General features: G+C 39.9%; 1 protein-coding gene across 3 annotated transcripts in view; it reads right to left on the bottom strand.

Annotated features, from left to right (window-relative positions):
- Window positions 1–25,740, bottom strand: part of stx1a (syntaxin 1A (brain)) — a 40,007-nt gene that overhangs the window by 9,779 nt on the left and 4,488 nt on the right. For all 3 annotated transcript variants that reach the window (XM_084419004.1, XM_084419005.1, XM_084419003.1), the window contains exons 2-6: window positions 12,745–12,819; window positions 10,657–10,756; window positions 3,301–3,375; window positions 2,684–2,760; window positions 2,475–2,583 (exon numbers count right to left, since the gene is read on the bottom strand). In XM_084419004.1, coding sequence (XP_084275130.1) covers window positions 2,475–2,583; window positions 2,684–2,760; window positions 3,301–3,375; window positions 10,657–10,756; window positions 12,745–12,819 — 436 coding nt within the window. The remainder of the gene's footprint in view (window positions 1–2,474; window positions 2,584–2,683; window positions 2,761–3,300; window positions 3,376–10,656; window positions 10,757–12,744; window positions 12,820–25,740) is intronic.

The following is a 25,740-nucleotide window of genomic DNA, read 5'->3' as shown; positions in this document are numbered from 1 at the left end:
TTCATTTACTAATTTTCTTCATTGTGTTGATAATTGTTAAGGAGAAATTCCTCAGCTGGTTCCCCGAGATAAAAGTAAAGAGGGATAATCTGACACTCTCACATTCACCGTAAGTGATGTGTGACCAAATATCACAACATAATTTTGTGCCTTGTGTGGAAATCACTCAAATGGGAACATCAAGCTAACAATAAGATCAAGATCAGAGTTTATATGCAAAGGTCAAATGACAAAAAACAACAAATGGAGCAAATGTTTGTGAATAGAGAATCACTAGCCTGAAACAATGAGGTGACATACACCATTGTTAATCCTCGACAATCTCTAATTTAGCAGCTCACTGAGTTAATAATGAACAGTCTGACATGATCACAGATCTCTGATCTATATGTACCATGACTCAGATTTGATTAAACACCGAATTCACTAAATACAGACCTTCACTGCGGACGTTGTCATGGTGTGTGTGTGTGTTTCGAGTGCTGGGCGACCCAGCTGGCCAGCTTTACTACATTATTCTGGTAGGCAGTAACAGACTGGAAACACAAGCGGTCTTTCAACCAAGCTGGCAGGATGATTATGGTTCCAGCTTGAAGCCAATGACACAGTAAGGCCCAGATGGGGCCAGCTGTTTCTAAACTGGGGGGCTCAGGGTGATACAAAGGGGGACGCGGCAAGAATACTTGTGTGTACAGTTAGTAGAATTAGTGTACAGTTATACAAAAGAAACCTCTTCAGGGTGATACAAGACCCCACTGCACTTAGGAGATGGCCCCGAGCTCAGGATTTGGCCCAAACGCAGAGTACAATTCGACATGAATACCCTACTAAGGTAGGCTAATGCGTATAATAATTATTCTTCAATAATTGTATTGATGTTTATATTTTTCCAGGTTCGATGCTAGCTTTGTACTCAACAATTGGCGTACATCATCAATACGTCCTCAATATAGATGCACCTTAGGGCTAAGCATGCAGATAGCCCTACACCCCCACCCTAGGGTGCAGGGCCTACTCACAGTGAGTAGCTAACTTTTATTTTAAGATTATACAGTGGTTGACAAAATTATTAGAACATAACATATTTAAGAGGTCTCATTGGCACAAATTGAAATGAAAATGAAATCAGGCATTTATATAGCACTTTACAATGTGCTACTGTACAGCCAAAGCGCTTTACAATCATATCAGGGGATCTCTCCTCAACCACCACCAGTGTGCAGCATCCACAGTACAACAGCACCACACACCAGCTGTAGGTGGAGAGAGGAGAGAGTGATTGAGCCAATTCTGTGGATGGGGACAATCAGGAGACCATGACTGATAAAAGCCAATGGAGGGAATTTGGCCAGGAAAGTGCCATTGGATTTTTAATGATCACGGAGAGTAGATCAGATTAGACAGAACTGAATTGATCCCAGATTGGTTCCACTCTTGTATGTCACAGAATTCCGAAGCTTTGTTTGGTTATGTGGTTGTTTTTTTTCCAAACCGTATATATCCTCTACTCCTCGATGATTTGTTAGATATGGTGGAGAAAACAAGTCTGACCACAAGATGTCGCTAATGCGCATTGTGTTAAAAGCTTCGAGTAATGAACCGTTTTTCAGCACAATTTTTAATGAAACCCTCAAACGCTTCAGAAAGCCTCGGTTTCCAATCACTAAATATTTATACGCCTCCTCTCGCACTGATTGGGTAGATTATCTGAATGTGCTTCTCCCGAACTTTGTTATAAAAGTCTTGTGTTCTGTCACGCGCTGTCTTGCTTTGATAGATCCAAAATCAAGAGACTTAACGCAGAAGAACGATGAAATCACATTAAATAAACACTAGAAATAATACAGAGGGGAAAAACCAGCCTGAAATGTTAGCACAAGACAACAGAAGATAACTGAGTGGTTATATACACAAGATGATAAGGGGCTAATGAGAGACAGGTGATGGTGATTAGTCGTCATGGAGATTAACAAGGGTTTCTATGGAAACTTACAAGGCAGCAATGGAAACGAAGGAAAAAGGAACTAAACCACAGGGATCTGTGAAATAATGATATTTTGTGATCTATCGAACTAATGATATATTGTTACACCCCTAGTAAATATAGTTGATAACTGAGGCGCAAGATGGCTGCTTTTGAATAAAAATGTTTTGAGACATTAAGATTCAGCGGTTATTATGCAGCGATATATATTATATATTATCCAGGAATAACTGACCTAAATGTCCGAATCAAGCATTTCTGAGTGCAAATAAACAGGTTTAATGAATAGCCTGTTAATATTATTTAAGACAACGTCTTCTTAATCTCATATTGCATAACATTAATTTTGTTTTATTTTTTTATACCGTTGATTATTTTTCTCATCCAACGTTTTAGAGGAGGCACTTCCTCCCTTGCGTTCTCAGAGAAAAAAAAAAACACCTGGCTCACGTGTGTGTGTGTGTGTGTGTGTGTGTGTTTGTTTACTCACTAATCTCCAGCTGTCTCTGTATCCGTCTTTTACAGCGTTCCCTGTAATCTGATTGTGTTGCATTATAATCAGACATCACCTCCACAAATTTACGTGACAAGGTGGAGTGCTGAAAAACAGAGAGCACTTATAATAATGTGCACAAAAGCACATGTATCTGCCCGTCATCAGCGAGCAGCAGACTGACGTGTTGGCATGCAGAGTCTCACCTGTGTTTTCCGTATCCTCAGATCAGCTGATGGGCATTCACTGTTTACTGCCTCCTGCTCGATGGTCAGCTGGATACCTTAAAAAAAGAGCAGACATCCCTGTGGTTATTCATTCGCATGCTCTAAAGACAGTAATGATCAATAAATAAGAACCAAACTTGTTCCAAATCCCTCTGGAATGTGTTATTGTGTGTATTGCTATCAGTGCCATGATGTTGTGGGAGAGATGCATCAAATTATACCACAATCGCTCAATGCTAATGATATGAACGGCTCTCTATTTCTAATGCCAAAAAGCTCATTCATGTGTTCATGACTCAAGATTCGATTATTGTAATGCACTACTTGGAGAATTTCCTTTTCTGTCTGCCTCATAAACTCAGAAATAGCCTTCCTAAAGCACTGTTCAGGATCCAGACAGTTCAACTTTAAACCAAAGACTCATCTCTTGAGTACGTCAGCTCACAAGTTTTAAGAACAAAGCCAGTGCTGTGTGTGACTCGCAGGTGAAGAGAGAGTGCAGTGAAGTCATGTGGTAATTGTTTCTCTGATGCTTCTGTGTGTCACATGACTATCGTTGCAGTTTAAATGCATGTTTTTGAGGATGAAGGACTCACTCTTTAACTTGGAGCGCACTTTGTTAGCCAACTTCTTGATATCTGTCATCAGCTCCTCCAACTCTGCTTTTGCTTCTGTTAGAAAATAAAAGAGAGAGACACAGAATGTTTATATGCACATCATGTCTGATCTTCAACTCCTGAAATATTCCAATATTACTGAATGTAATGTAGGCTATTCAGCATATTTGAATAAGGTAACACATTATTTTCCAACTCTTCTCTTCAAGAAACACTGAAGATGTCCTTCATTTAATACAATGTATTTTTAGCAATTTTGTACAGTCTTTTAAAGGATTAGAAAATGGCCGATCGTTTGCGAGATAAGACCCTTATTTCTCGACTGGGATCGTGTCGAGACTTTGAAGCTGCATTGAGACGGACATTTGAACCTTCTTTGAACATTGGTATAGTTGGTTGCCATTGAAGTCCATTCTGTGTAGAAAAATCCTGCAATGTTTTCCTCAAAAACCTAAATTTCTTTTCGACTGAAGAAAGAAAGACATGGATATCTTGGATGACATCGGGGTGAGTAAATTATCAGCAACATTTTTTTTTTTTAAAGTGAACTAATCCTTTAATGCAGTGTTTTCCAACCCTGTTCCTGGAGGCACACCAACACTATTTCCAAACTCCTCTTCCAACCTCCAACTCATCAGCCCATTAATCGGGACTCCAAGACCAGAAATAGAGGGGTCAGATGAGGGAGACATCTGAAAAGATTCTGTGTTTCGGGTGTAAATTCTTCTTGAAATGTGCGATTTGGCTCAAACTTGGTTTTGTTTTTGTGTACGTCTATAGTGCTCTGTCCGTGTATGTGGTTAGAAAGGTGTGAATGTGACTTTTCCGTGTTTTGGTTATAACTTCTTGTTGCAGTGTGCTATGTTGCATGTGTCTTGTGTTTAGACAAACGTATGAACACAGTTAAATTTGTAATCACACTTTTTTTTGTGATTAATCATGATTAATTGCACCTAAGGTTTTAATATATTTTTATATTGTAATACTTTCACATTGAACCTCCAAAATCATGTAGAAACAACATAAAGACTGTGTATTTTAAATATTTGTTTAATGGCATATTTTTGCTAAGTACTATGAATGAAGGCCAGTATCACTGATACCAGTACTGATAATGACACACATCCTATTTTCTCTTAACTCTTTACATGCAATTGACACTTTTTAACTCATTTAAAATGAGGATTTCATACATTTCAGGTGTTCGTTCACAGAGAGTCATTTCACAGAGAGTGACAGTAGTTATTGTTTGCGTCTTATCGTGCTTGAATGGTTTAATAACACTTGAAGGAATAATAGCGTAATCATATACTGTAGCACAGCCAAAGGATAACAGGAAAAAAACTGATGCTGCATTAAAGCATTAATCCATTAAATTGGAGAAAAAATTGAAAAATGAATCGAAAAATTTACAGCCCTAATATTTTCATATTTTCAGTGTTTACACCAAAAATGTCAGGAAAAATATGACATAGTTCAGGCATGAACCTCAATGATGCAGGTTGATAGGTCTTTAAAGTATTGGTAGCAATCATGTCGTTATCTACATAGCACAGCTGATTGGTTGCTGTAGCATCAGCAGCCAATGAGCTTGCTGCTCAAACATTCAAATACTTGGCATTGTTTGCTGTTAACGGTCTGCATGCTTTCAGAACCCTCCCCCTTCCCCAGCTCCACCTGTAAGTCCAAGTCTCGGTACTTGCTCTGGAGCAGAAGCAGCAGTGTAGCAGATCTATTCCGCCAACAACAAATACATTAACATTGCCATATATCATTACCATACCAATCTCTATTACCATACCAATCTCCCTAGAGTTGTCATGACAGAACTACACAATTTTCAGTCAGTTTTGCATGTGTCATGGGTCTCCTGTGGGTTAGTCATGTGATTTTTAAGAGCTTATTTATCGAACAAACCAATCATATTATAGCCTTCCTGATAATGTTCGAGGCTCAGACTCAATCTCCCAGTTTAAATCTAGATTAAAGACGCATCTCTTTGGCCTAGCAGGATAACGGTGCCAACTCCTACGAAGACTTCATATGACGCAATTGTATCTGCATTAAATTATTACATTCTTTAAATTAATACATTTTTAGCTAACTGTGACTTTGTATATGTACATTTCTGAAATACGTAGACACCTCTGATAACAGATCACTCTAAATTGTAATAAGGACTCTTGCACTTTCTGTAAAGCTGCTTTGAAATTATGCGTATTGTGAAAAGCGCTATACAAATAAATGTGAATTGAATTGAACTGAATCTACAATCATAGCCAGTCATATCCGATCATAGCGTGATGGAGAAATTTCCTCCTCTCACGTGATTTTCACCCATTCATTCTCAATTACCCCCTATCAAACTCACGGCACTCACTTTAGAGGGTCTGTTAAAACTCAATGGGCTCAGGGGAGGCACAAGAGACATGGACTCCCGCTGTAACTTTACCTACTAGTGTCGCTGTTGGACATAATATGGATTATTTTCTCATCTAAATTTTTGAGTAGGTACTCCCTCCCTTGCCTCCTTGGAGGAAACGCCCCTGGCAAAAACATAATGGGCATCTACGGATTACTTAGCCAGAGTCAGAACGTCCACCCTCAAGGCTAGTGACTAGTGGCACCATTCAATAAGCTAATATTTTCTAATAATGTAAAAGATACTTGAGCTTCAATGCACTATAACAAGGGAAGTCCCAGGGACAGGCATAGCCTTAAAAGTGCCCCAAGAGAGAAGCTCTGTCAGCTTCTTATCTAGAGAAAGCTCTCAGGGAGAACTGACCAAGTGGAAAACATTAACTTGACATTCTGCAGTACCACTACCTCTAGGGGGAGATTGCAACCCTCAACTCGATAAGGAAGAATACAAATATGAGAGCATTATAGAATATATATCAGTAGATTCTCATGTATCATAGGAATCCCATGTCTCTTGCTATTCTGTATTATGTCTTACAATAAAATACAGCACACCCAGAAATGTTCTCATAATTTATGCATCTTTTACATTTACCCTCATGCCTTCTGAGACGTATACAACTTTTCTGCTTCTGTGAAACGAGCGTGAGACTGAAGTGCTATGCTATCCATCAATACTTCCTGAGTCAGTACGGAGAACAGTCATTTACTGTGGGTAAATTAAAGAACAGAGTAGCCCTGCTGTGATTGTAGGAGAACACTGGCATTTAGTGTGTCAGTCACTGGAGCACAACCCGACCAGACAAGAGCTCAGTGTGACGTCTACAGCTGGACCGAGAGTGTTCTGGTGCAGTTGTGGCTATAGAGCAGTGGTTCCCAACCCTGGTCCTGGAGCAATCCATATTTTAGATGTGTGAACATGCTACATTTAGGTAAATTTCGATTTTTATGTTAATTTTAAGGGGTTAAGGAATCATGACATGGACTTTATTATTATTATATTATTTATGTTCCCTGAGGTTCACTTATAATGTTAAAAGTTTTTGCACAAAAAAACAAGGTCTTTATATGGGGAAAACCATAATTTATAGACAAAGCATTATAAAATCATTTTCTTACAGTTTGTAATGCAGCTGCTGTCAGAGCCAATACAGTCGGTTGCTTCATCTGTCAACAAAAGTTTCTTTGCAAACTCTCCATTATATTGTGCCTCGTTTACAAAACAATATGCTCCAAACAAACATATAGGGCCCTATCTTGCACCCAGCGCAATTTACTTTGTACACCGACACAGTGGCGCGTTGCGCATGTTATTCAGATGCTATTTTAAGGGCTATTTTAAAATATTTTTAATATTTTAATGTTATTTCAACATTTTTGCAAACCATACATAATTACAAGGAAACATATTCCACATGAGGGAAATTATTGTGGTGTCCATTAAGATGTGAAAAAATAGGCATAAATCTAGCTTACACATTTACCAAAATTATCATATGCCTGTTTAACCAAAGCTAATTTGGGTGTGTTTCTCCATCCCCATTCAATGTCACTTCTCTGTCTTTTACGGCCCTGACGAGAACGTCGGTCTCCTCGGCTGTGAACCGCTCCTGGTGTGCGCCTGGCAAATCCGCCGTTATAATAGCAACCCGCCATGGAACAAGCGCGCCTGCTCTTAAAGGGATTGCGACCCATTTTAGATTGCGTCGGAGATCCACCAGCAAAGTTACTTGCGTTTCGTGTTTGATAATTGCATTTCAGATCGTTAAAATAGGGCCCATAATCCTTTGACGCGATCCGGGACGCCATTAAAATATACCATCCACTTGTTTCAGACACTGGTATCATTCTAAAGTCTGTACAAAGACACAAACCAGTTGTTTAAATTGGACGGTCAAAGCCAACGTTCTTTCACTCTTCTATTTGTCCTTTTGTCAACTCACTCAAGCACGTTGAGTGTGTCAGAAACTGAAAGCACATCTGTATACAGCATAGACAACGCTGTCTACACTGGATACTGTATACAGATGCGCATTCAGTGATTATGATTGCTTCTATTTGCTTTTGAATCAAAGCTCACATCCAGTGTAGGCAAATGTCAGCCGCTAAGAGACTGAACGCCAGTGGGCGGGGTCTATGGTGTGATGATGTATAATTATTGGTCGATGTCTTGCTCTGGAGGCGGGCATATGTAAATATTTTTCTCCAATGTGACATCACAGATCCCATAATATCAAACAATTCGTTTTGGGAGCTTTATTTTAAAAAATGTATGTTTATAACAAGGAGGAAGTTTTAAGCTATGAAACTTAAGCTAAAATACAGGGTATTTTAATAGTACAAAGACCTCTTATATGTCAAAAGATCAAGGCAAATTTTATTTCTCATGCCATGGCCCCTTTAAATACGGCTGTCTTGCAAACACGTCACAATATTAGAAAGGCAAGAGAATGATATAGGAAATTATGTAACCAATGTAGTAACAAAATCTGCATACAAATGCACTAAACATTGAGTAAACATTGTACAGACTTTTACACACACAGAAATTCAACTTGTAGGGCCCTATCTTGCACCCAGCGCAATTGACTTTGTACACCGACACATGTATCATTCCTATTTTGCACCCGACGCACAGCAGACTTTTCCCTCCACAGACGCACCTCGGTAAATTAGGGAATGAACTTGCGCTCCCGGGGGCGGTTCAGCGAAAAGAGGAGGCGTGTTCCGGCGCAAACGTTCCCTGGTGTTATTTTGCAGTTTCAGAAAACAATTCCGCCACTGAACAGGAGAAACCTAGTCTAAAGTCAGTGGCGTGTTGCGCATGTTATTCATATGCTATTTTAAGGGCGCAAGCTTGGCCATAATGTAGCGTGTGCACAACTCGCATACACTTCTCTCAGATGCAGCAGTTCCCATTTTTGCAAATCATACATAATTACAAGGAAAAATATTAACACACGAGGGAAATCATTGTGGTGTCCATGAAGATGTGAAAAAATAGGCATAAATCTAGCTTACACATTTACCCAAATTATTCAGGCTAATTGTAGTAATGACGGATCAAACCTGTTTGCCCAATAGTGACAAGACACATAGGTATATAAGGACATCTGAGAAAGTGGGTTGTCTGTCAAGAACCAGGACAAAAAATTCTGAAGACTCGAAATCACCTTTACCATCATGTAAGTTCATTAAAAACCTTACTTTTCAACTTACCAGTTAAGTTGCGCTTGCTCATTATTGTTTTATTGCACAGTGAGATGGAGTACGTCTTGGGACAGAGAATTAGACGCCAGAGGGAGAGGGTCTACAGGCCCAGACAGACCTATCTCTCCCTCAGTGAGGAGGAATGTATGCATAAGCCCGTCAGGCTGTGACAGATGTCTGCCATCTCCTGGCAGATGAGCTGGGAACTGATGCACCATGTCCCTATGCCTTCCCCGTTGCAGTGAAAGTTACGGCGGCACTGCATTTCTATGCATCTGGGTCGTTCCAGCACCCCCTTAGCTCCCTTGGAGGCATTTCACAATCTGCCATAAGTTCGGCTATACATGCAGTTACATCAGGTCTAGTCCGACATGCTGGGGAATAGATCCAATTCCACGTCACACCTGACAGCCAGGAAAGAGCGAAGCAGGCGTTTTGGGCGAAGTATGGGTTCCCTGGTGTCCTTGGTGCTATAGACTGCACCCATGTGCAGCTACGTGCCCCATCAGAAAACGTACTGATATACATCAGCCGCAAGGGAACCCATTCAATCAACATACAAGTCATTTGCGATGCTAATAGTAAAATCACCCATGTCTTTGCAAATTATCCTGGCTTGAGCCACGACTCATTTATACTGGCAAACTCTGCCATTCCTGCCATCTTCGAGGGGATGGGTGGCTGTTAGAGGACAACGGCTATCCGTTAAAGACAAGGCTGATGACACCATTTTTGATGCCAGCAACGAGTGAAATGCTGTTTAATAGAAAACACACACAAACATGCTGTGTAATTGAACGAACATTCGGCATACTGAAAATGCGCTTCAGGTGTTTGGATAGGTCAGGAGGCACTTTACAGTACAGTCCTAAAAAAGTCGCAGCATTCTTTGTGGCTTGTTGTGTTTTACACAACATTTCCATTAATCATGGATGTGTTATTGACATAGATGAGGAAATATTAGAGGACTTAAGGAGACGTGAGGGTGAACTGCATGTGCCGATGCCACTTAACCCAAATGCCCCAGCAGCAGCATGGGAGAGGAGAGCTTATTTGACAGAAGAGCTGCTGCATCGTCTACAGTGAGGTAAGCAAAGTAATCTCGGTCTAATGTTAGACTGCATTGCAAAAATATCACCATGCATTCATAACCTCGTGATTCAGTGAGAGTGAGACCAAAACATTGGAAAGTATGTCTTTGTGACATTTCTTTATTTACATTTTGTCGGCTGTGAACCGCTCCTGGCGTGCGTCTGGCAAATCCGCCATAATAATAGCAATCCGCCATGGAACAAGCGCGCCTGCTCTTAAAGGGAATGTGAGATGATGCTCTAATTGGTTTATTGCACGGTACGCCCAAACCACACCTATGAGTAATGTAGCTACTTCAGACCAACCCGTTTTAAATTTGCGTCGGGCACGAGAGTCATTTAGTATAATAGCAACAGCGCCCGAGATCCGCCCACAAAGTTACTTGCGTTTCGCGTTTGATACTTGCGTTTCAGATCGTTAAAATAGGGCCCGTAATGTCTGTTGTTATGTCTGAAACCGAGAGAAAAATTCACTTCAGTTCTTACTGAGACACATAGATGTTTTGTAACGGTGAAGCTGAATGACAGGACTGTGATCTTTTCCATGTGCGTTTCTGACTTTACGGAGGCTAATGATGAAAGACTTTATTGTGAGTGTGTAACAGGGTCTTACTCTCATCTGGGTTTGGAGAGGCCAGGATGGTGCTGTGGTTTCTTTTCACTTCTTCTACTTTCTCTGTCAGAGAGTCAATGAACCCTCGAATCTCCTCTACCTGAGAGAGAAGAGGGAAATCAGAACTGATCAAACTCATGTTGTCATTAACACTAAATTAACACCCACATCTATACAAGCCAATCAGATAATGACCAAGTGGTGCTGAACAATCATAGCACATTATAGCTTCAACCAGTTACCAAGGATTTAAACTTCTACCTCAGCCTCAGTGTTCATTATGGTGAAGGAATAAGACCCAGAGAAAGATCTCATTTCACAGAAACTCAAACACAGAGATGCAGTGTGCCTCCTACATGAAACACAAGTAATCATATGTGAAACCAACTATCCACTCAATTAAATCATAGTAAATGTATGCATGTGTATCTAAAATAGGCTATAACATGTATAAAAAAATAAACCCACAAAACTGACATTCATGGCACAAGTGAAGTGGTTAAAAGAAGCAATCAGTGTTATTTCATAAACAGAACACAACTGCAGACTTTAGTTAAGCTCTTATGTGTGTGTCTGTTCTATAGCAGTCTGATGTGTCTGATGTGATGTGTGGTCTTCATCTTGCATTATTATTATAGTCTTTCCGTGTGTGGCTGATTAGGAAACAGAACCCAGTAGAACTCAGGACATCTGTGTCATGTATTGTCTGTGTAGTTTTGGTTCTTTGAGAACGGTTTCAATCTCTGTGTTTGGTTCTGGTCCCATAGTTACTCATCGGTTGATTGATTGGTCCCACTTTGTTTTATTCACCATTTAGCCTGTTGCTTGGTTCAGTTCTTTGTATGTTTTCGTCGTTTATTGTGTTGGTTTGTGTTCCTGTTCGTCTTTCCAGGGGGGTATTCCAGAAAGCAAGGTTAGCTTACCCAGGTGAAGGGGTGGATTGGAATCCACTGCTGCTTCAATGTATATGTAATGAGTGATTATAATCAAGGTATTAATCAATATTTTTCCTTCTAAATATCACATGAGTTGAATTACTTCTCTGAAGATTTTACTTTGTTATAGAAGTTACCAGTGTGATTACTGAAATGTTCTTTTCATGTATTCTTTTTAATGTCTATATTTGATATTTGAATGTAGTAACAGTGCTTGCTTATTTAGCCCGGCTTCCAGAAATGAAATAGGGACTGGTTTTGTGTTTGTGTTTGTCTTTAACGTGTTAAAACAAATAGGGGTCATTGAAGCCAATAGTTTAAGGGACCATTTCTTTGTTAAAGCCTTACTTAGACTAAAATGTAGCTCTCCTTGAGAAAGAACGCATTATCTTGATGTTTTGAGAATAGTCTCCTGTTTATAGTTAGAGTCTGGCCAAATCCAACCTTTGAAAAGATGTGTGTCGGTGTGTGTGTTAGTCTTCTTGCTTACAGGTTAAGGAACCACTGGCATTGTTGGAGATTGACTGAGTTGTTGTTCAAGACATGCTGGCACCCAGCAACCCAAATCTGCGACCTGGAAGGTCACGACGTGACTAACTTCAGGGTCTGAGTGTCAGCTGCATAATCGATGGAGATATGCTTCAGTCTATCTGTATATGTGTGGAAAATTACTATGTTTATCTATTTCTTAGCCAATGAGAATCATTCAGCCTGTAAGCAATGACGTAGCTCAGACCTTGGAAATGGTATATAACTGCTGTGATCTTTGTAACTGTAAGTGGGGCGGCCTACGATCTCCTGTGTGAGTCTTGAAGCTGACCTCTGCTGATGAAACTGCAAACTATCTTCAGTAAAACTTTTCTTAAATTTTTTATAATTCTGACTCCGGGTCTTCTTTCAAACATCTGGTCCTTGGGTCCTAAACTGTTAACCCCTAACACAGGTAAGTCACATTGCCTGCTTTCTGGAATACCCCTGTTTCTCCTTAGTGCCTTTAGTTAGATAGTTAGTAAGTTAGTTAGTAAATACAAAAGACTAGCGAATAGTGCCTCACATCAACTCTCTTTCTTTCAAACCTAGCCCTGATAGTCTGGATAAGTTTGAGGATTTACAGTGTATTTCATTAGTAAATAGGCAATGTAAATATGCAAACCTGCTCAAAGAACTCGTCCATGAAACCCTTTTCAATAACAACGACCACCTCATCCGTCTCTTCCGGGTCTTTTCCCTGATGAACAGAAATACAGCTAGTAAGAGAAGTAGTTCAGGAAAATGATGAGAAGAGTGTTGAAGTGGGGAAATCTGAAGTCACTTGTACTTTTGAAACAGCTAGTATTGGTGATGAAAGTGATCGCTTTTTTGTTTCACAGACAGAGGAAGAGGGAACTGGTCATGGAATGGAGGAAGGAGGTGAAGATGATGATATGTGATATGTCAGATATCCTATCTCACTGTAAAGATGAACAGCTGTACACTGTAAAAGAAATTTAATTAGCGCTTCTCCAAGTGTTCAGCGACTTTTTCGTGCACACAACGTTGATAAGCTACGACAGTGAAACATGTCAGCTGTGTGGACACTAGCGCTAGATTGACAATATTAATTTCTCGATTTTAATCGGTAATGGTATGGTTTCTTAAATCTAAAATCTTTTAGTCCGTGCTGTTTTCTGTTGATGCATGCGTAAAACTTGACTAAACATTTGTAGCACATCTGCCATCCAATAATCGCAAAAAGCTTTGTTCTTTGTAACTTTAAATATGAAGCAAAGTCTCAACTTTTAAATTCTGTCGATTTTATTATGAAGTTCAAACAAATGTCGTTTTGGTGCTCTACAATACGACTGACAGATCAGTGTAGCGCCTCAGTTCAAGCGGCAGCACGGATCAATCATCTCATCTCCTCTTTACTACTAGTTACAGCAGTAAATAAACATGAATGAACATCAGAAGGAATGTCGAAAGATACAGAACAACTTACCGAAATGACTCCTGTCTTATGTAATCGCTCAGTGTCAATAAAACAGCTTGTAGACTATACAATGTCACCTAACGTTGAATTTACCTCTTCAATGTTCATAAACTCGTTAGTTAGCTAGAAAAAATAACTCTAGAGAAGAACATTTTGTTAAATACTGCATATGCCCTGTATGATGTATTATATTTTTACTTTGTACTTTCATTATTGCCCAAGAAAGACAACCTTTTTTGAAAACTGGAGACCAGTGGCAAAAAAATACCTTGAGTTTATGATACAATGAACCCAGACTTATTGAATACCAAAAAGAACTGTAATGGATAACCTTTTTCTTTTAAGAGATGTAATTGATTTGGCATACATGGACAATCAAGATTTAGGTTTATTTTCTATCAATCAAGAAAAAGATTTAATAGAGGTGACCATTGTTATTTGTTTAACACTCTCAGAGCTTTTGGAATTGTGTTGTTTTTTTTTATTTTTTTATCAAGGATAAAACTTTTATATACTGGGGTATCAGTCATGCTTAAGGTGGGAGGTGGACTTAGTCAGCCAGTTTGAATAAATAGGGGTGTTAGACAGGGATGTCCTTTATCAGGATACTATACCTCTATTCTTTAGCAATTGAACCCCTACTTCGCCAATTAAGAAAACATTTTTTTTCAAAAACAGGCCTGTTGTCATGTTTGGATTTGGTTCACATTAGACTAGTTGACTAGTCAGTTGCAACATTTCCGTATAAATGTTTATGAAATTAGTCGTTGCGCACATCCATAATTATGACCGCCGCTAGCGTAGCTAGCGAAAGCGGTCATATAGGGATTGTCAAAGTTTTTTTTTTTTTTTTTTTCGTCAATCTACTGAATTTTCCGTCAACGATACCAGGGACACCGAAACACCGGGAACATGAAATTTGGTGGGCATGTAGCCCCACTAGACTTTTACGGACAAATTTCGTTTGGTCCCCGGGGGCCACTCCCCCCCCCCCCGCGCTGGGCCCCCCCAAACCCAAAAAATGCAGTTTTTCCTAAATAACTACCTGAACCGTGGCACCGAGGATGAAGAAATTTGCAAAGTATGTTGGTCTTAAGGGCCCACATCAACCTAGCCCATAATCGATTGTCAAAGTTTTTTAGTTTTTTTTTCCCGTCAATCTACTGAATTTTCCGTCAACGATACCAGGGACACCGAAACACCGGGGAACATGAAATTTGGTGGGCATGTAGCTCCACTAGACTTTTACGGAAAAATTTCGTTTGGTCCCCGGGGGCCACTCCCCCCCCCCCCCCCAAACCCAAAAAATGCAGTTTTTCCTAAATAACTACTTGAACCGTGGCACCGAGGATGAAGAAATTTTTATGGTATGTTGGTCTTAAGGGCCCACATCAACCTAGCCCATAATCACTCATTTGTGATTTGCGCCCCTCCCATAAAAAATTAAAATGCAATATTATTCTGCTTTAATCGCCCCTATCTTCAGTGGAGATGTTCAGAACTGCACCATATTTCATGTGTATGATTAACTTGACATTCTCTGGGGGTATGCTAAGTTTTGTAGAATTTCATCCATGGGGGGGTATAAAATAAATTAATTTATGTGCACATTTAGTGACTGTACACTCATCGGCCTGTAGATGGTGCTGTTGAGCGAAGGGTTGCTGGTTTAGGATGATACTGTCACACACACACACATGCAGGAGTACAAACAAACGCAAGCACGCACACACACTGACATCCACACGCACAGACACACACCCATACACACACATACAAATCCACATGCACAGACACACACACACATGCGCACACACAAACACACACACACAGACAGACATGCACATACTACTACTTTTTTTAGGTATATACATAAACACGCAATACAGCCAAATTGCTCCACGTCATTTATTTTTGTGGAAAGCCAGTGCAGGCCTGAGCGGCGGTCATATTTTGTACCGCCATGCGGTACATCTAGTTATTACAGAAATCTAATAAACCAATAACAATGAACCCAGCAGTTCGCAGAGTCTCTCTACATTGCTGCGTTCATCTTTCCCTTGATCCTGACTAGTCTCTCAGTTCCTGCTGCTGAAAAACATCCCCACAGCTGATGCTGATGGTATTGGCCAGGTGATGAGCGGTGCCTGGTTTCCTCCAGACATGACACTTGCCATTCAGGCCAAAGAGTTCAATCTTTGTTTCTCATGGTCTGAGAGTCCTTCAGGTGCCTTTTAACAAACTCCAGGCGGGCTGTCATGTGCCTTTTACTGAGGAGTACCTTCTGTCTGGCCACTCGACCATACATGCCTGATTGGTGGAGAGCGGCAGAGATGGTTGTTCTTCTGGAAGGTTCTCCTCTTTCCACAGAGAAACGCTGGAGCTCTGTCAGAGTGACCATCGGGTTCTTGGTCTCCTCCCTGACTAAGGCTCTTTTCCCCCGATCGCCGGGCGGCCAGCTCTAGGAAGAGTCCTGGTGGTTCCAAACTTCTTCCATTTAAGGATGATGGAGGCCACTGTGCTCATTGGGAGCTTCAATGCTGCAGAAAATCATCTGTACCCTTCCCCAGATCTGTGCCTGGATACAATCCTGTCTCGGAGGTCTACAGACAATTCCTTGGACTTCATGGCTTGGTTTGTGTGTGCCTTTCCAAATCATGTCCAATCAACTGAATTTACCACAGGTGGACTCCAATCAAGTTGTAGAAACATCTCAAGGATGATCAGTGGAAACAGGATTGCACCTGAGCTCAATTTTGAGTGTCATGACAAAGGCTGTGAATACTTATGTATTTTTTTTATATTTTTTTTATAAAATTTGCAACGATTTCAAACAAACTTCTGTCACGTTATCATTATGTGGGGTATTGTTTGTAGAAAATATTTAATTGAATCCATTTTGGAATAAGGCTATAACATAACAAAATGTGGAAAAAGTGAAGTGCTGTGAATTCTTTCCGGATGCACTGTAGATTTAAAATGTGAAGCAATCTATGTCTCAAAAAATAAGAAAAGGAAAGCATCACACTGATGAGTCTGACATGGATGAAGTCCCTCCAGAATAGAGAGTAGCAATCCAGGGTACTTATGGGTGCATAATTCCTGCACCCTGGAGAGACCCCAGAGAGCCAGCAGAAAAAGAAAGAAAAACTGAAGATGACGTCTCAGCAAACTGATGCAAATCTAAAGGAGGTCAAACATCTAATGAAGTTGATCGGCTGCCTCCAAAATCACATACTCTCTTGAGTAGACACTTATTTTGAATAAGTTATTACTTTGCAATCACTAAAAATGTATGTGCTATATAAAATGAATGTGTGTAGTATGAATGTAATCTGGGTGTACTACATTCCCCCATGTTGTGTTTATCATGTAACTTACAGCATCAGTTACATCACTTCACTACCATTCACAAATCCTCTTCCGTGGCCTCAAGGGATAGTAAAGTGTTCATCGTATGCACACTTCAGAATCTCACTGGAAGTAGAAGGACATCCGGGTACTTTTTGCCTACTCTTTTATGAGTATGCATATATCTCTTTGGTAATTAGGAATACATTGTAATAATGCTAATCCTTTCCTGGCTACAGTGGGCAATACCTGTTCTTCCTTTCTCATCTTCATTACTGTCTTTAAAGCTATTCGGACGGGACTAGTTTAACATGGAGAGGTGGGATAAAGTAATTATTACCAGAGCTTCTCAGTGATTTTTGTCCCGTCCGAATACATCTCAGTGATCATTACGGACAATGTCAGTAAAGATTACAGTGACTTTAACCTTCAGTAAAAAGGTCCGGAAAAATGACCTCAGGTGATACTAATCCTGTGTGAATAGACCCGCTGTAAATATGTATGTAAATATTCCGTCATTTCCTGCTTAAAAGTAGTTTCCCACGGTTTTTCAAGTATGGAGAAGCTTGAAAAAAGCATTCAGTTGCGTTCTAGACGCTGGGACGAGTCTGTGGCAAAACTCAAGTGTTTTCCACACACCATTCAGATCAAAAAGAAGATCGAAAGCACTTGTTAGAGGCACAAAACATCTTTAAGCGTTAGGTTGGTGCCTATTACCAACACAATACAATCGGATGTTCATTAATACATCGTTCGACCGGACCTAACTGTTTTATATATATATATATATATATATATATATATATATATATATAGGTTAAATGTGTTTGTGCACATGATGACATGGGTGACAGCGGTGCTTAAATCGAGTTACCTTTCCCACTTCTGCGCAGTGAACTGTGTGTAAAAGAAGTTTGTTCTCACAAATTTCTGAACTTGGAAAACTCGGTAAAGGTTTAATAAACAATAATTCAACACACAAACAGCATCTGCACAACATGCTAGGTAAATGCTACAATGTGAGAATACAACGATTAGACGATTAAAATCAAAAGTTCTACATGATGCCATATCTACAAGAGGTAGATGTATCTTAACTAGAATGTAGTTTTGTTGTGCCACACACTCCTACAACACTTTTGACCAGAAAATTGTCTAATTCTTTGAGAGGGTGAAGTGGAATGCATAAAACAGCCTTCATCATCATCATCATCACCTAAAAGCACATCTGTTCACTTTCGAAACGTTCACTCGTATTGCGTCTTTGCCAGACGCTATGGGGAAAAACTCCCTTTTCTCCAATTTATTGAAGCCTTTTATTCAATAACGCCGTGCTACTGCACAGTGCAGAGATGCACGCACACTTATTGGCTGGGCAGTGGTTACTGCACAAACCTATGGTGAAGTGGTGTGTCTGCACGAGCCAATCGGGGCGCGTCATTCATTCATTTCATTTTTTTTATTTATAGAGCCCATTTAAAAACGGCTACAGGCCGACCAAAGTGCTGTACACATAGAAAACAGAGCTAATAGATATTAGTAACAAGAGTAATACTAAACACAGTTTAAAACAGAACAACCATTATAAGCTAAAAGCAATAGAAAATAAATACATTTTGAGACATGACTTAGTCGATCTAATATACAGTGGGAGCTTGTTCCACAGTGTGGAGACAGCCACTTCAAAAGCTCAGTTACCCCTTGATTTTAGCTGGGTTCTAGGTATCTGAAGGAGAAGTTTCGTTTCAGATCGAAGACTTCTAGTGGGAGAATATAAATACAGTAAGTCAGATAAGAAGGTGCTAAATCATTTAAAGATTTATACACCAGTAATACAATTTTGTGTTCAATTTATATACAAAAATTATCGATAGCCAATGAAGGGATCTCAAAAGAGGGGTGGCATGATCAAATTTCTTCTTTTCCTTCAGGAATCTTGCCGCAGCACTTTGAACAACCTGTAAGCGTGCCGTTTGGGATTTTGATACCCCAAAATAAAGGGAGTTGCAATAGTCCAAGCGCGAGGTAATAAGAGCATGGATCGCAATCTCCATCGAGCGCTTGGGAAGATAAGATTTGATTTTCGCTAAAGAGCAAAGATAGAAAAAGCTGGATCCAATGACAGCACTAATTTGCTTAACAAATTTGAGGGAACTATCTAACATCACGCCCAAATTCCGTCCTTGGGGAGAGATAGGTAGATCTAAAGATCCAAGGTCAAGATCATGTCTTGGCCTGGTTTCTGAGGGGTCAAAAACAGTAACTTCTCTTTTGTCTGAGATTCCTGGCAAGCCAAGCCATTACCTCCTCAAGACATGCTGTCAAACTGTCCAAAGCACTCTTATTTTTCCCAGACAAAGGCATATAAATCTGCATGTCATCAGCATAACAGTGAAATGAGACATTGTGTTTCCTAAAAATAGAACCGAGAGGAATAAGATAGAGAGAGAACAGGACAGGAGCCAATACAGAACCCTGAGGCATGCAGGATGAGGAGAAACGTCCCATTTTTACAGAGAAACGTCTATTAGTCAAAAAATTTGTCATGAAATGAGTTTGACCTGTGGTCCAAAAAATATTTGAACCAGCTTAAAACCTCGCCCCCTAGACCAACACAAGACTCCAGCCGAGAGACGAGAATCGTTAGCCTGGTTCTACCAGACTCTCGTACATTTCATTTGTACAGAGAGTCTGGCCTCGCTCCATTGAGAAACGTTTACTTCCTTGAAGGCGGGTTCTCTGTTAAAGTTCAAAACTATTGGATCTGCCCAGAGTCACTCAGGATCTGCCATAACCAATCGCTAACATGTGGTCGTCCGAATGATCAGAGGATTATGTTTAGAATAAGATGTCTGTCTTTTATAAAGTTTATAAAGCGACGAGAATACTTTTTGTGCGCAAAAAAAACAAGCAAAAAAACGACTTTATTCCACTATTCATTTCCTTCTCTCTGTTCCTCGAGTCTTGATAAAGCAGCGCGTCTGTGTGTTGTACGTCACACGTAGGCTCACTATTGGCCGACGCTAGTCATGTGTGTGATCACATCAACGTCATCGTTCTCAGCCACTCCCTCTATTCGCTGATTGGTCCTACAAAAAATTTGTTTCTGGAAACCTAAGAATATACAGCAGTCCCAGACGTAGTACTGAAGGAAAATGAAATTGAGAGGAAGTACGTAGGAGGGCGGAGCCAGGCTAGAGAATCGTATGGTCGACAGTATCAAAAGCAGAAGATAAATCTAACATCGCCAAAATGATGTAATCTACCGAATCTGTAGCCATGTAAATATCATTGAGAACTCTTATAAGAGTGGTTTCTGTGCTGTGCAGTGATTTAAACCCAGACTGAAACATACTCAAAAATATGATTGTCATATAAGGTCTGAAGCTGTAAAAAAAAAGAAAAAGATTCCAATACCTTGGGTATAGGACGAAAGTTTGATAAAATAAAGGCATCAAGTGAGGGTTTCTTTAGTACGGGTGTAATAGAGGCAATTTTCAAACTCGAGGGTATAGCTCCTTCAAGCAAGGATTTATTCAATAACGACACCAGCCCAGGGCCGACAGTATCAAATAATTGTCTCAGATAACGAGGATGTAAAGTGTCATGTGTACAAAAGGAACGGTTTAAGTTTAAACATTACTTCCTTGACAGAATGCAGAGAGACAGGATTGAAAGAGGTCCAGAGGGTGGGTGGACTCATCTCTGTCTGTATTTCCTGATCGGGGACTTGAAATTGGGCTCTCAAATTAGAAACTTTATTGCCAAAGTAGCTAGCAAAATCCTCACAGAGTGCCAAAGACGGGCAGCGAAGAGAGTTTATAGGGGGATTTAAAACAGATTTAATGACAGAAAAAAGTGCTTTAGGTGTGTGGTGATGTTTCTCAATCAATTTAGTAAAACAGGAAGCCTTAGCTTTCTTAACAGCATTCAGATATAACAATAGGCAGCCCCTTAAGATCTCGTACGAAACCTGTAATTTGTCTTTTTTCCACTTTCTTTCTGCTTTCCTGCACTGTCTCAATGCATTTCCCGATGCATGATCGACCCATGGCTCCGATTTGGATGTAGATTTAGACTTAAAAAACTTGAAGGGAGCAGTAAGACTTAAAATATCTTCCCAAACAGTATTTAAAAGGGAAAAATGATGCTCCACATCAAGGTCAGGTAGTGGGGATTCTAAAAACAGACGAGGATTAACCTCACTGTAAAAAAAAAACCCGTAAAAAAACGGTAATTTTCTGGCAGCAGGGGCGCCAGAAAATTTCTGTTAAAAAACGGAAAAATACTGTTAAAAAAATGGTAATTTCTTCCCGTTGTTTTTACGGAAAAAAACTGTATATTTAACATTGGATTTCGGTAATATGATATAATGTTAATTTACCGTCCTATTGAAGTATTAATATCTGTTTTGTACACTGATAACCACCAATCACAGCAGTGATGAGAGTCACATGATCAATCAAAGCTCAACGTCAACAGTTCTTCCACAAGAGAGTTAATACTAATATATATAGAAGCTGCACAGTGTCATTCACACAAACATTAAACACCATCATGGTAACACATGAAATTTTAAAAATGCAATAAACATTAATTTGACAACATTAAATGTAACATAAACCCCTAATGTACATAACTGATTAGAAAAAACGAAGAAAACTATGAAGAAACAAACATAGTTATTTCAACAAAAATACATCAAATGTGAAGTGTCACAGGGAATTGTGGGAATGTCAATTTACGTTTTTTCACTGTAAATGATACAATGAGTTGTTTTTTTCACTTTCAAAAACTGTAAATTTAACGGTATGTTACAGTAAAATTACATTAAATGTACCATTAGATCTATCACAGTTATTTACCGTATATAGTACGGAAACTTTCTGTTAACCAATTAACAGTTTTTCACTGTAGCATTTTTACAGTCTTTTACCGTTAAAATTACGATCATTTTTTACAGTATAGAACTTAAAATCTATATAAAATCTACTTCAAAATGAGGTAAATATGCACGTCTGAAACAGGTGCAATAGAATAAATCGTGGCGCGCCCCCTACTCGGCCCGCCAGCATACTTCCACATCCACTGCGCTCTCCACCATCGACGGCGTCGTGGAGAAGGGCTATGAGAAGCTGCCTCTTTTCGAGGAAGCCATGGTAGCCATGGTAGCCACACACCTTAACCCGCCCACCGCTATTGGATGGAAAGCCAAGGTAGCCCACCCAGCCAAGCCCTGCAGGACCACTTCAGCCCTCGCTGGCAGGGCCTGCGTGTCCTCTGGTCACGCAGGCTGTCCTCCAGGTGTTCCAAGGCAATCTCCTCCGGGCCTCCTCCGGGCCTAACCCTCACCCTCATGAGACGGACGTTCAAAATGCTACCTTTGAAATAAATCCTCTCGCAAGTACGCCCAGGGGATTGTTTTTTGTCAGTGAATCTGAAAGATGCATACTTTCATATCCAAATAGCCCCCCATCACAGATCATTTTTGAGATTCGCGTTCGAAGGGGTGGCCTACCAGTATACAGTCCTACCATTCGGACTGTCTCTGGCACCACTCACATTTACGAAGTGCATGGATGCAGCACTTTCCCCCCTGAGACAGAAGGGGATGCGCATCACAATTACCTCAATGACTGACTCATCCTGACCCAACTGGAGGCGGAATTGAACTCACACAGATCTGGCTGTCAGATTTACTCTGGCTGTGTAAACTCGTGAACACCATCTAGTGTCCAAGCTGTACGCTTGTATTTGTTTATTTCTGTGAACATCTTCTTAAAACAACAATTTAAATACGATTCAGCAAATAATTGCAATAAGAAAAGAAAAGAAAAATAAATTGATGCATGCCGTAGAATCACAATAGCAAAAAAAATGTGAATGCACACAGTATAACTGCAGCAACCCGGAAGTGAAAATGAAAAGTTAAAGTGTTTTAGTAGAGAAATGGAGTTGTTAGCAGAGCAAAACCACAAACTACATGCCCTTATGTACCTTCCATTTATGATTAAACTAATCCTTCAAGTGTGTAAATTAATAATTATATCTTGTGCATGTAGTTTCCTTCTCACTAATTCTCTTTTGGAGTTGTGATCCTCATTCTAGGCCTCTGTCTGATCTGTTACAGAAGACTTGACTTCAACAGGATTCATCTTAGGTATGTGAACTTCGAGTTACTATAGCTTATCAGACTTAAGCATTTAATGGACACTGACAATGGCACCAATCCCACATTAAAAAATAAGGAATGACTAATGCACATGCAATCTATACCCACTCCTTCCTTCCAGTAATCTCGCTCCATCCCTTAAAATGTTCCTCTCAGAGAAGTCTGATGGTAGTCCAGATAGTCCTGCAAGAAGGACTTGACCATAAGCACTGGCCAATGGTCCAGAGACAGTTTATCACTTGAGCACATTTTGAAGTCTTGCCAATTTAAACGATTCAAGCACAAGAAGACGCGTTAGAGAACTCAATTCGTTACTCAGGCAATGTGTGACAATTCAGCTGTGCTGTTTAGAAGATTAGACACTACGAATATTGGTGGCCACAACCAAAAAGTGAAATGTTCTAATTAAAGTAGTACTAAACAGCAGGGGCATGTGCCACTTACTGATCTGGTATTTCATATAATTGTATTATAAAGAGACACTGACCACCATTCTGAAATGCATTATGAAAACTGGACTTTGACACTGGCTCTTCACAATGCAGAGTAATGTAGGTCTGTAGATGCTATATTAAACTGGATTTCTATTATAATGTGGCTACAGCAAGTTAAAAACTTTAACAAAACATTCAGGCAACTCCAGAAAGAATGCATGTTTAAAAATGGTTTTATCATTTCTTATTACATAATTCCACCAAATTATTATTCAAATGTTAAAGCCATTGATTGCGAACCACTTACCACATATTAGTTTATTTGAGTCAATATCAGATTGCTTTGTTTTTGCAGGTGTGCTTCCGTCTACTTCACTAATACATAAATTAACTGTCTACCATCTGTGAATCTTCCTCAATTGATCGCTGATCGATTGCTCCTGTCTGCCTCGCTGCCTGCTGTGAGTGTGTTTGCCTCGGTGCTGTAAGCTCCGTCTTAGCCTCGTATTTCTTTGTTTTGAACCATCATTTACTACAATTTGTAGTTGTTTATACTAAATACAGCTTACCCAACATCTCAGATTGACATCGCTAGCATCCGTTACTACTAACACAACACGCTAATTCGCTACTGCTAGCCTGTTAACGCGCCACCCGTGCGCTCAGCTGTTTTATTTATTTATTTTTTCTCTCGCGCGCTCGCGCCTTTGAGTTCATAAAAGCTCAGGTAAGTAATAATCAGTCAACAAACACGGTGAGTAATGTCTTGTCCTGTTATTGTCACCTGCACTTCATGTCACATGTTTAGCATAGACTTCTCTGTTGGCAATGTAGGATTTATATGTGATAAATGTAAGGAGACAGTTAGGCTGACAGAGAAGATTTCAGAATTAGAGACACGCATCCAAACTTTAATTGAGGATAGTAAGAGTGCTAGAGCTTTAGATACTATTTTGGATGCGCATAGCATAGTGAACTCTTTACATGATTCGGTTCCAGCTGAAGTAGTGCCTGAGCAGCCGGGCAAATGGGTGACAGTGAGGGATCGCTCTAGTCGCGGATCAAAAAACCACTCTTCCGTTCCGATTACCACAACAAATCGATTTGCCCCGCTCAGTGAAACACCCACTGAGAATTCTGTTGATTGTGCCCTAGTAATTGGTGATTCGATCACACGGAACGTGAAAATAGAGACACCAGCGAACATAGTCACATGTTTGCCGGGAGCCAGAGCGCCTGACATCAAAGCAAATTTAAAAGTGCTGGCTAATGCTAATCGTAAATTCTCTAAGATCATTATTCATGTCGGCACTAATGATGTTCGACTCCGCCAGTCGGAGATCACCAAAATTAATATTAAAGAGGTGTGTGAACTTGCAAGTACGATGTCAGGCACTGTAATTTGCTCTGGCCCCCTTCCTGTTCGCAGGAGTGATGAGATAGTTAGTAGATTGTGTTCACTGAATCGCTGGCTGTCTGAGTGGTGTCCGTGTAATAATATAGAATTCATAGACAATTGGAAAAGTTTTTGGGGCAAACCTGACCTGTTGAAAAGAGATGGTATTCATCCCTCCTGGGATGGTGCTGCTCTTCTATCTAGTAATATGGCTCATAGTCTTAGAGCTCAAACATGACAAATTGGGCACCAGGTCAGGAAGCAGACAGACTGGCTAAACCAACCGTCTGCTAGCGGCCTCGCGTCACCCAGGTCAGATAAATCCCATCACATAGAGCCTCTTTCACCTAGCTATCATCATATAGAGACTGTGTCTGTTCCCCGATTTTGGAAATCCAAAAAATGTTTAAACCTATCTAAGGTTAAAAATTTAATTCATGTTCAACAAATAAAAAACAGATATAATACAGATGAGCAAATGATAAAGCTTGGGTTGCTGAATATTCGATCGCTTACTTCAAAAGCACTCATTGTTAATGATATGATTTCAGATAATAACCTAGATGTGCTGTGTTTGACAGAAACCTGGCTAAAACCAAACGATTACATTACTTTAAATGAGTCCACCCCGCAAGATTACTGTTATAAACATGAACCCCGTCTGAAACGCAAAGGGGGTGGTGTTGCTGTAATTTATAGTAATATTTTCAAAACCACTAAGAAATCAAGTTTCGAATATAATTCTTTTGAAGTGTTAGTGCTTAATGTAAAAATATATAGTAAAAATGATAAATCACGTTTGAGATTTGTGCTGGCTACTGTATACA

The sequence above is a fragment of the Rutilus rutilus genome, assembly GCF_951802725.1.
Source record: "Rutilus rutilus genome assembly, chromosome: 9".
In the NCBI taxonomy this organism is placed as follows: domain Eukaryota; kingdom Metazoa; phylum Chordata; class Actinopteri; order Cypriniformes; family Leuciscidae; genus Rutilus; species Rutilus rutilus.
This window is presented reverse-complemented; position numbering and strand designations above follow the sequence as displayed.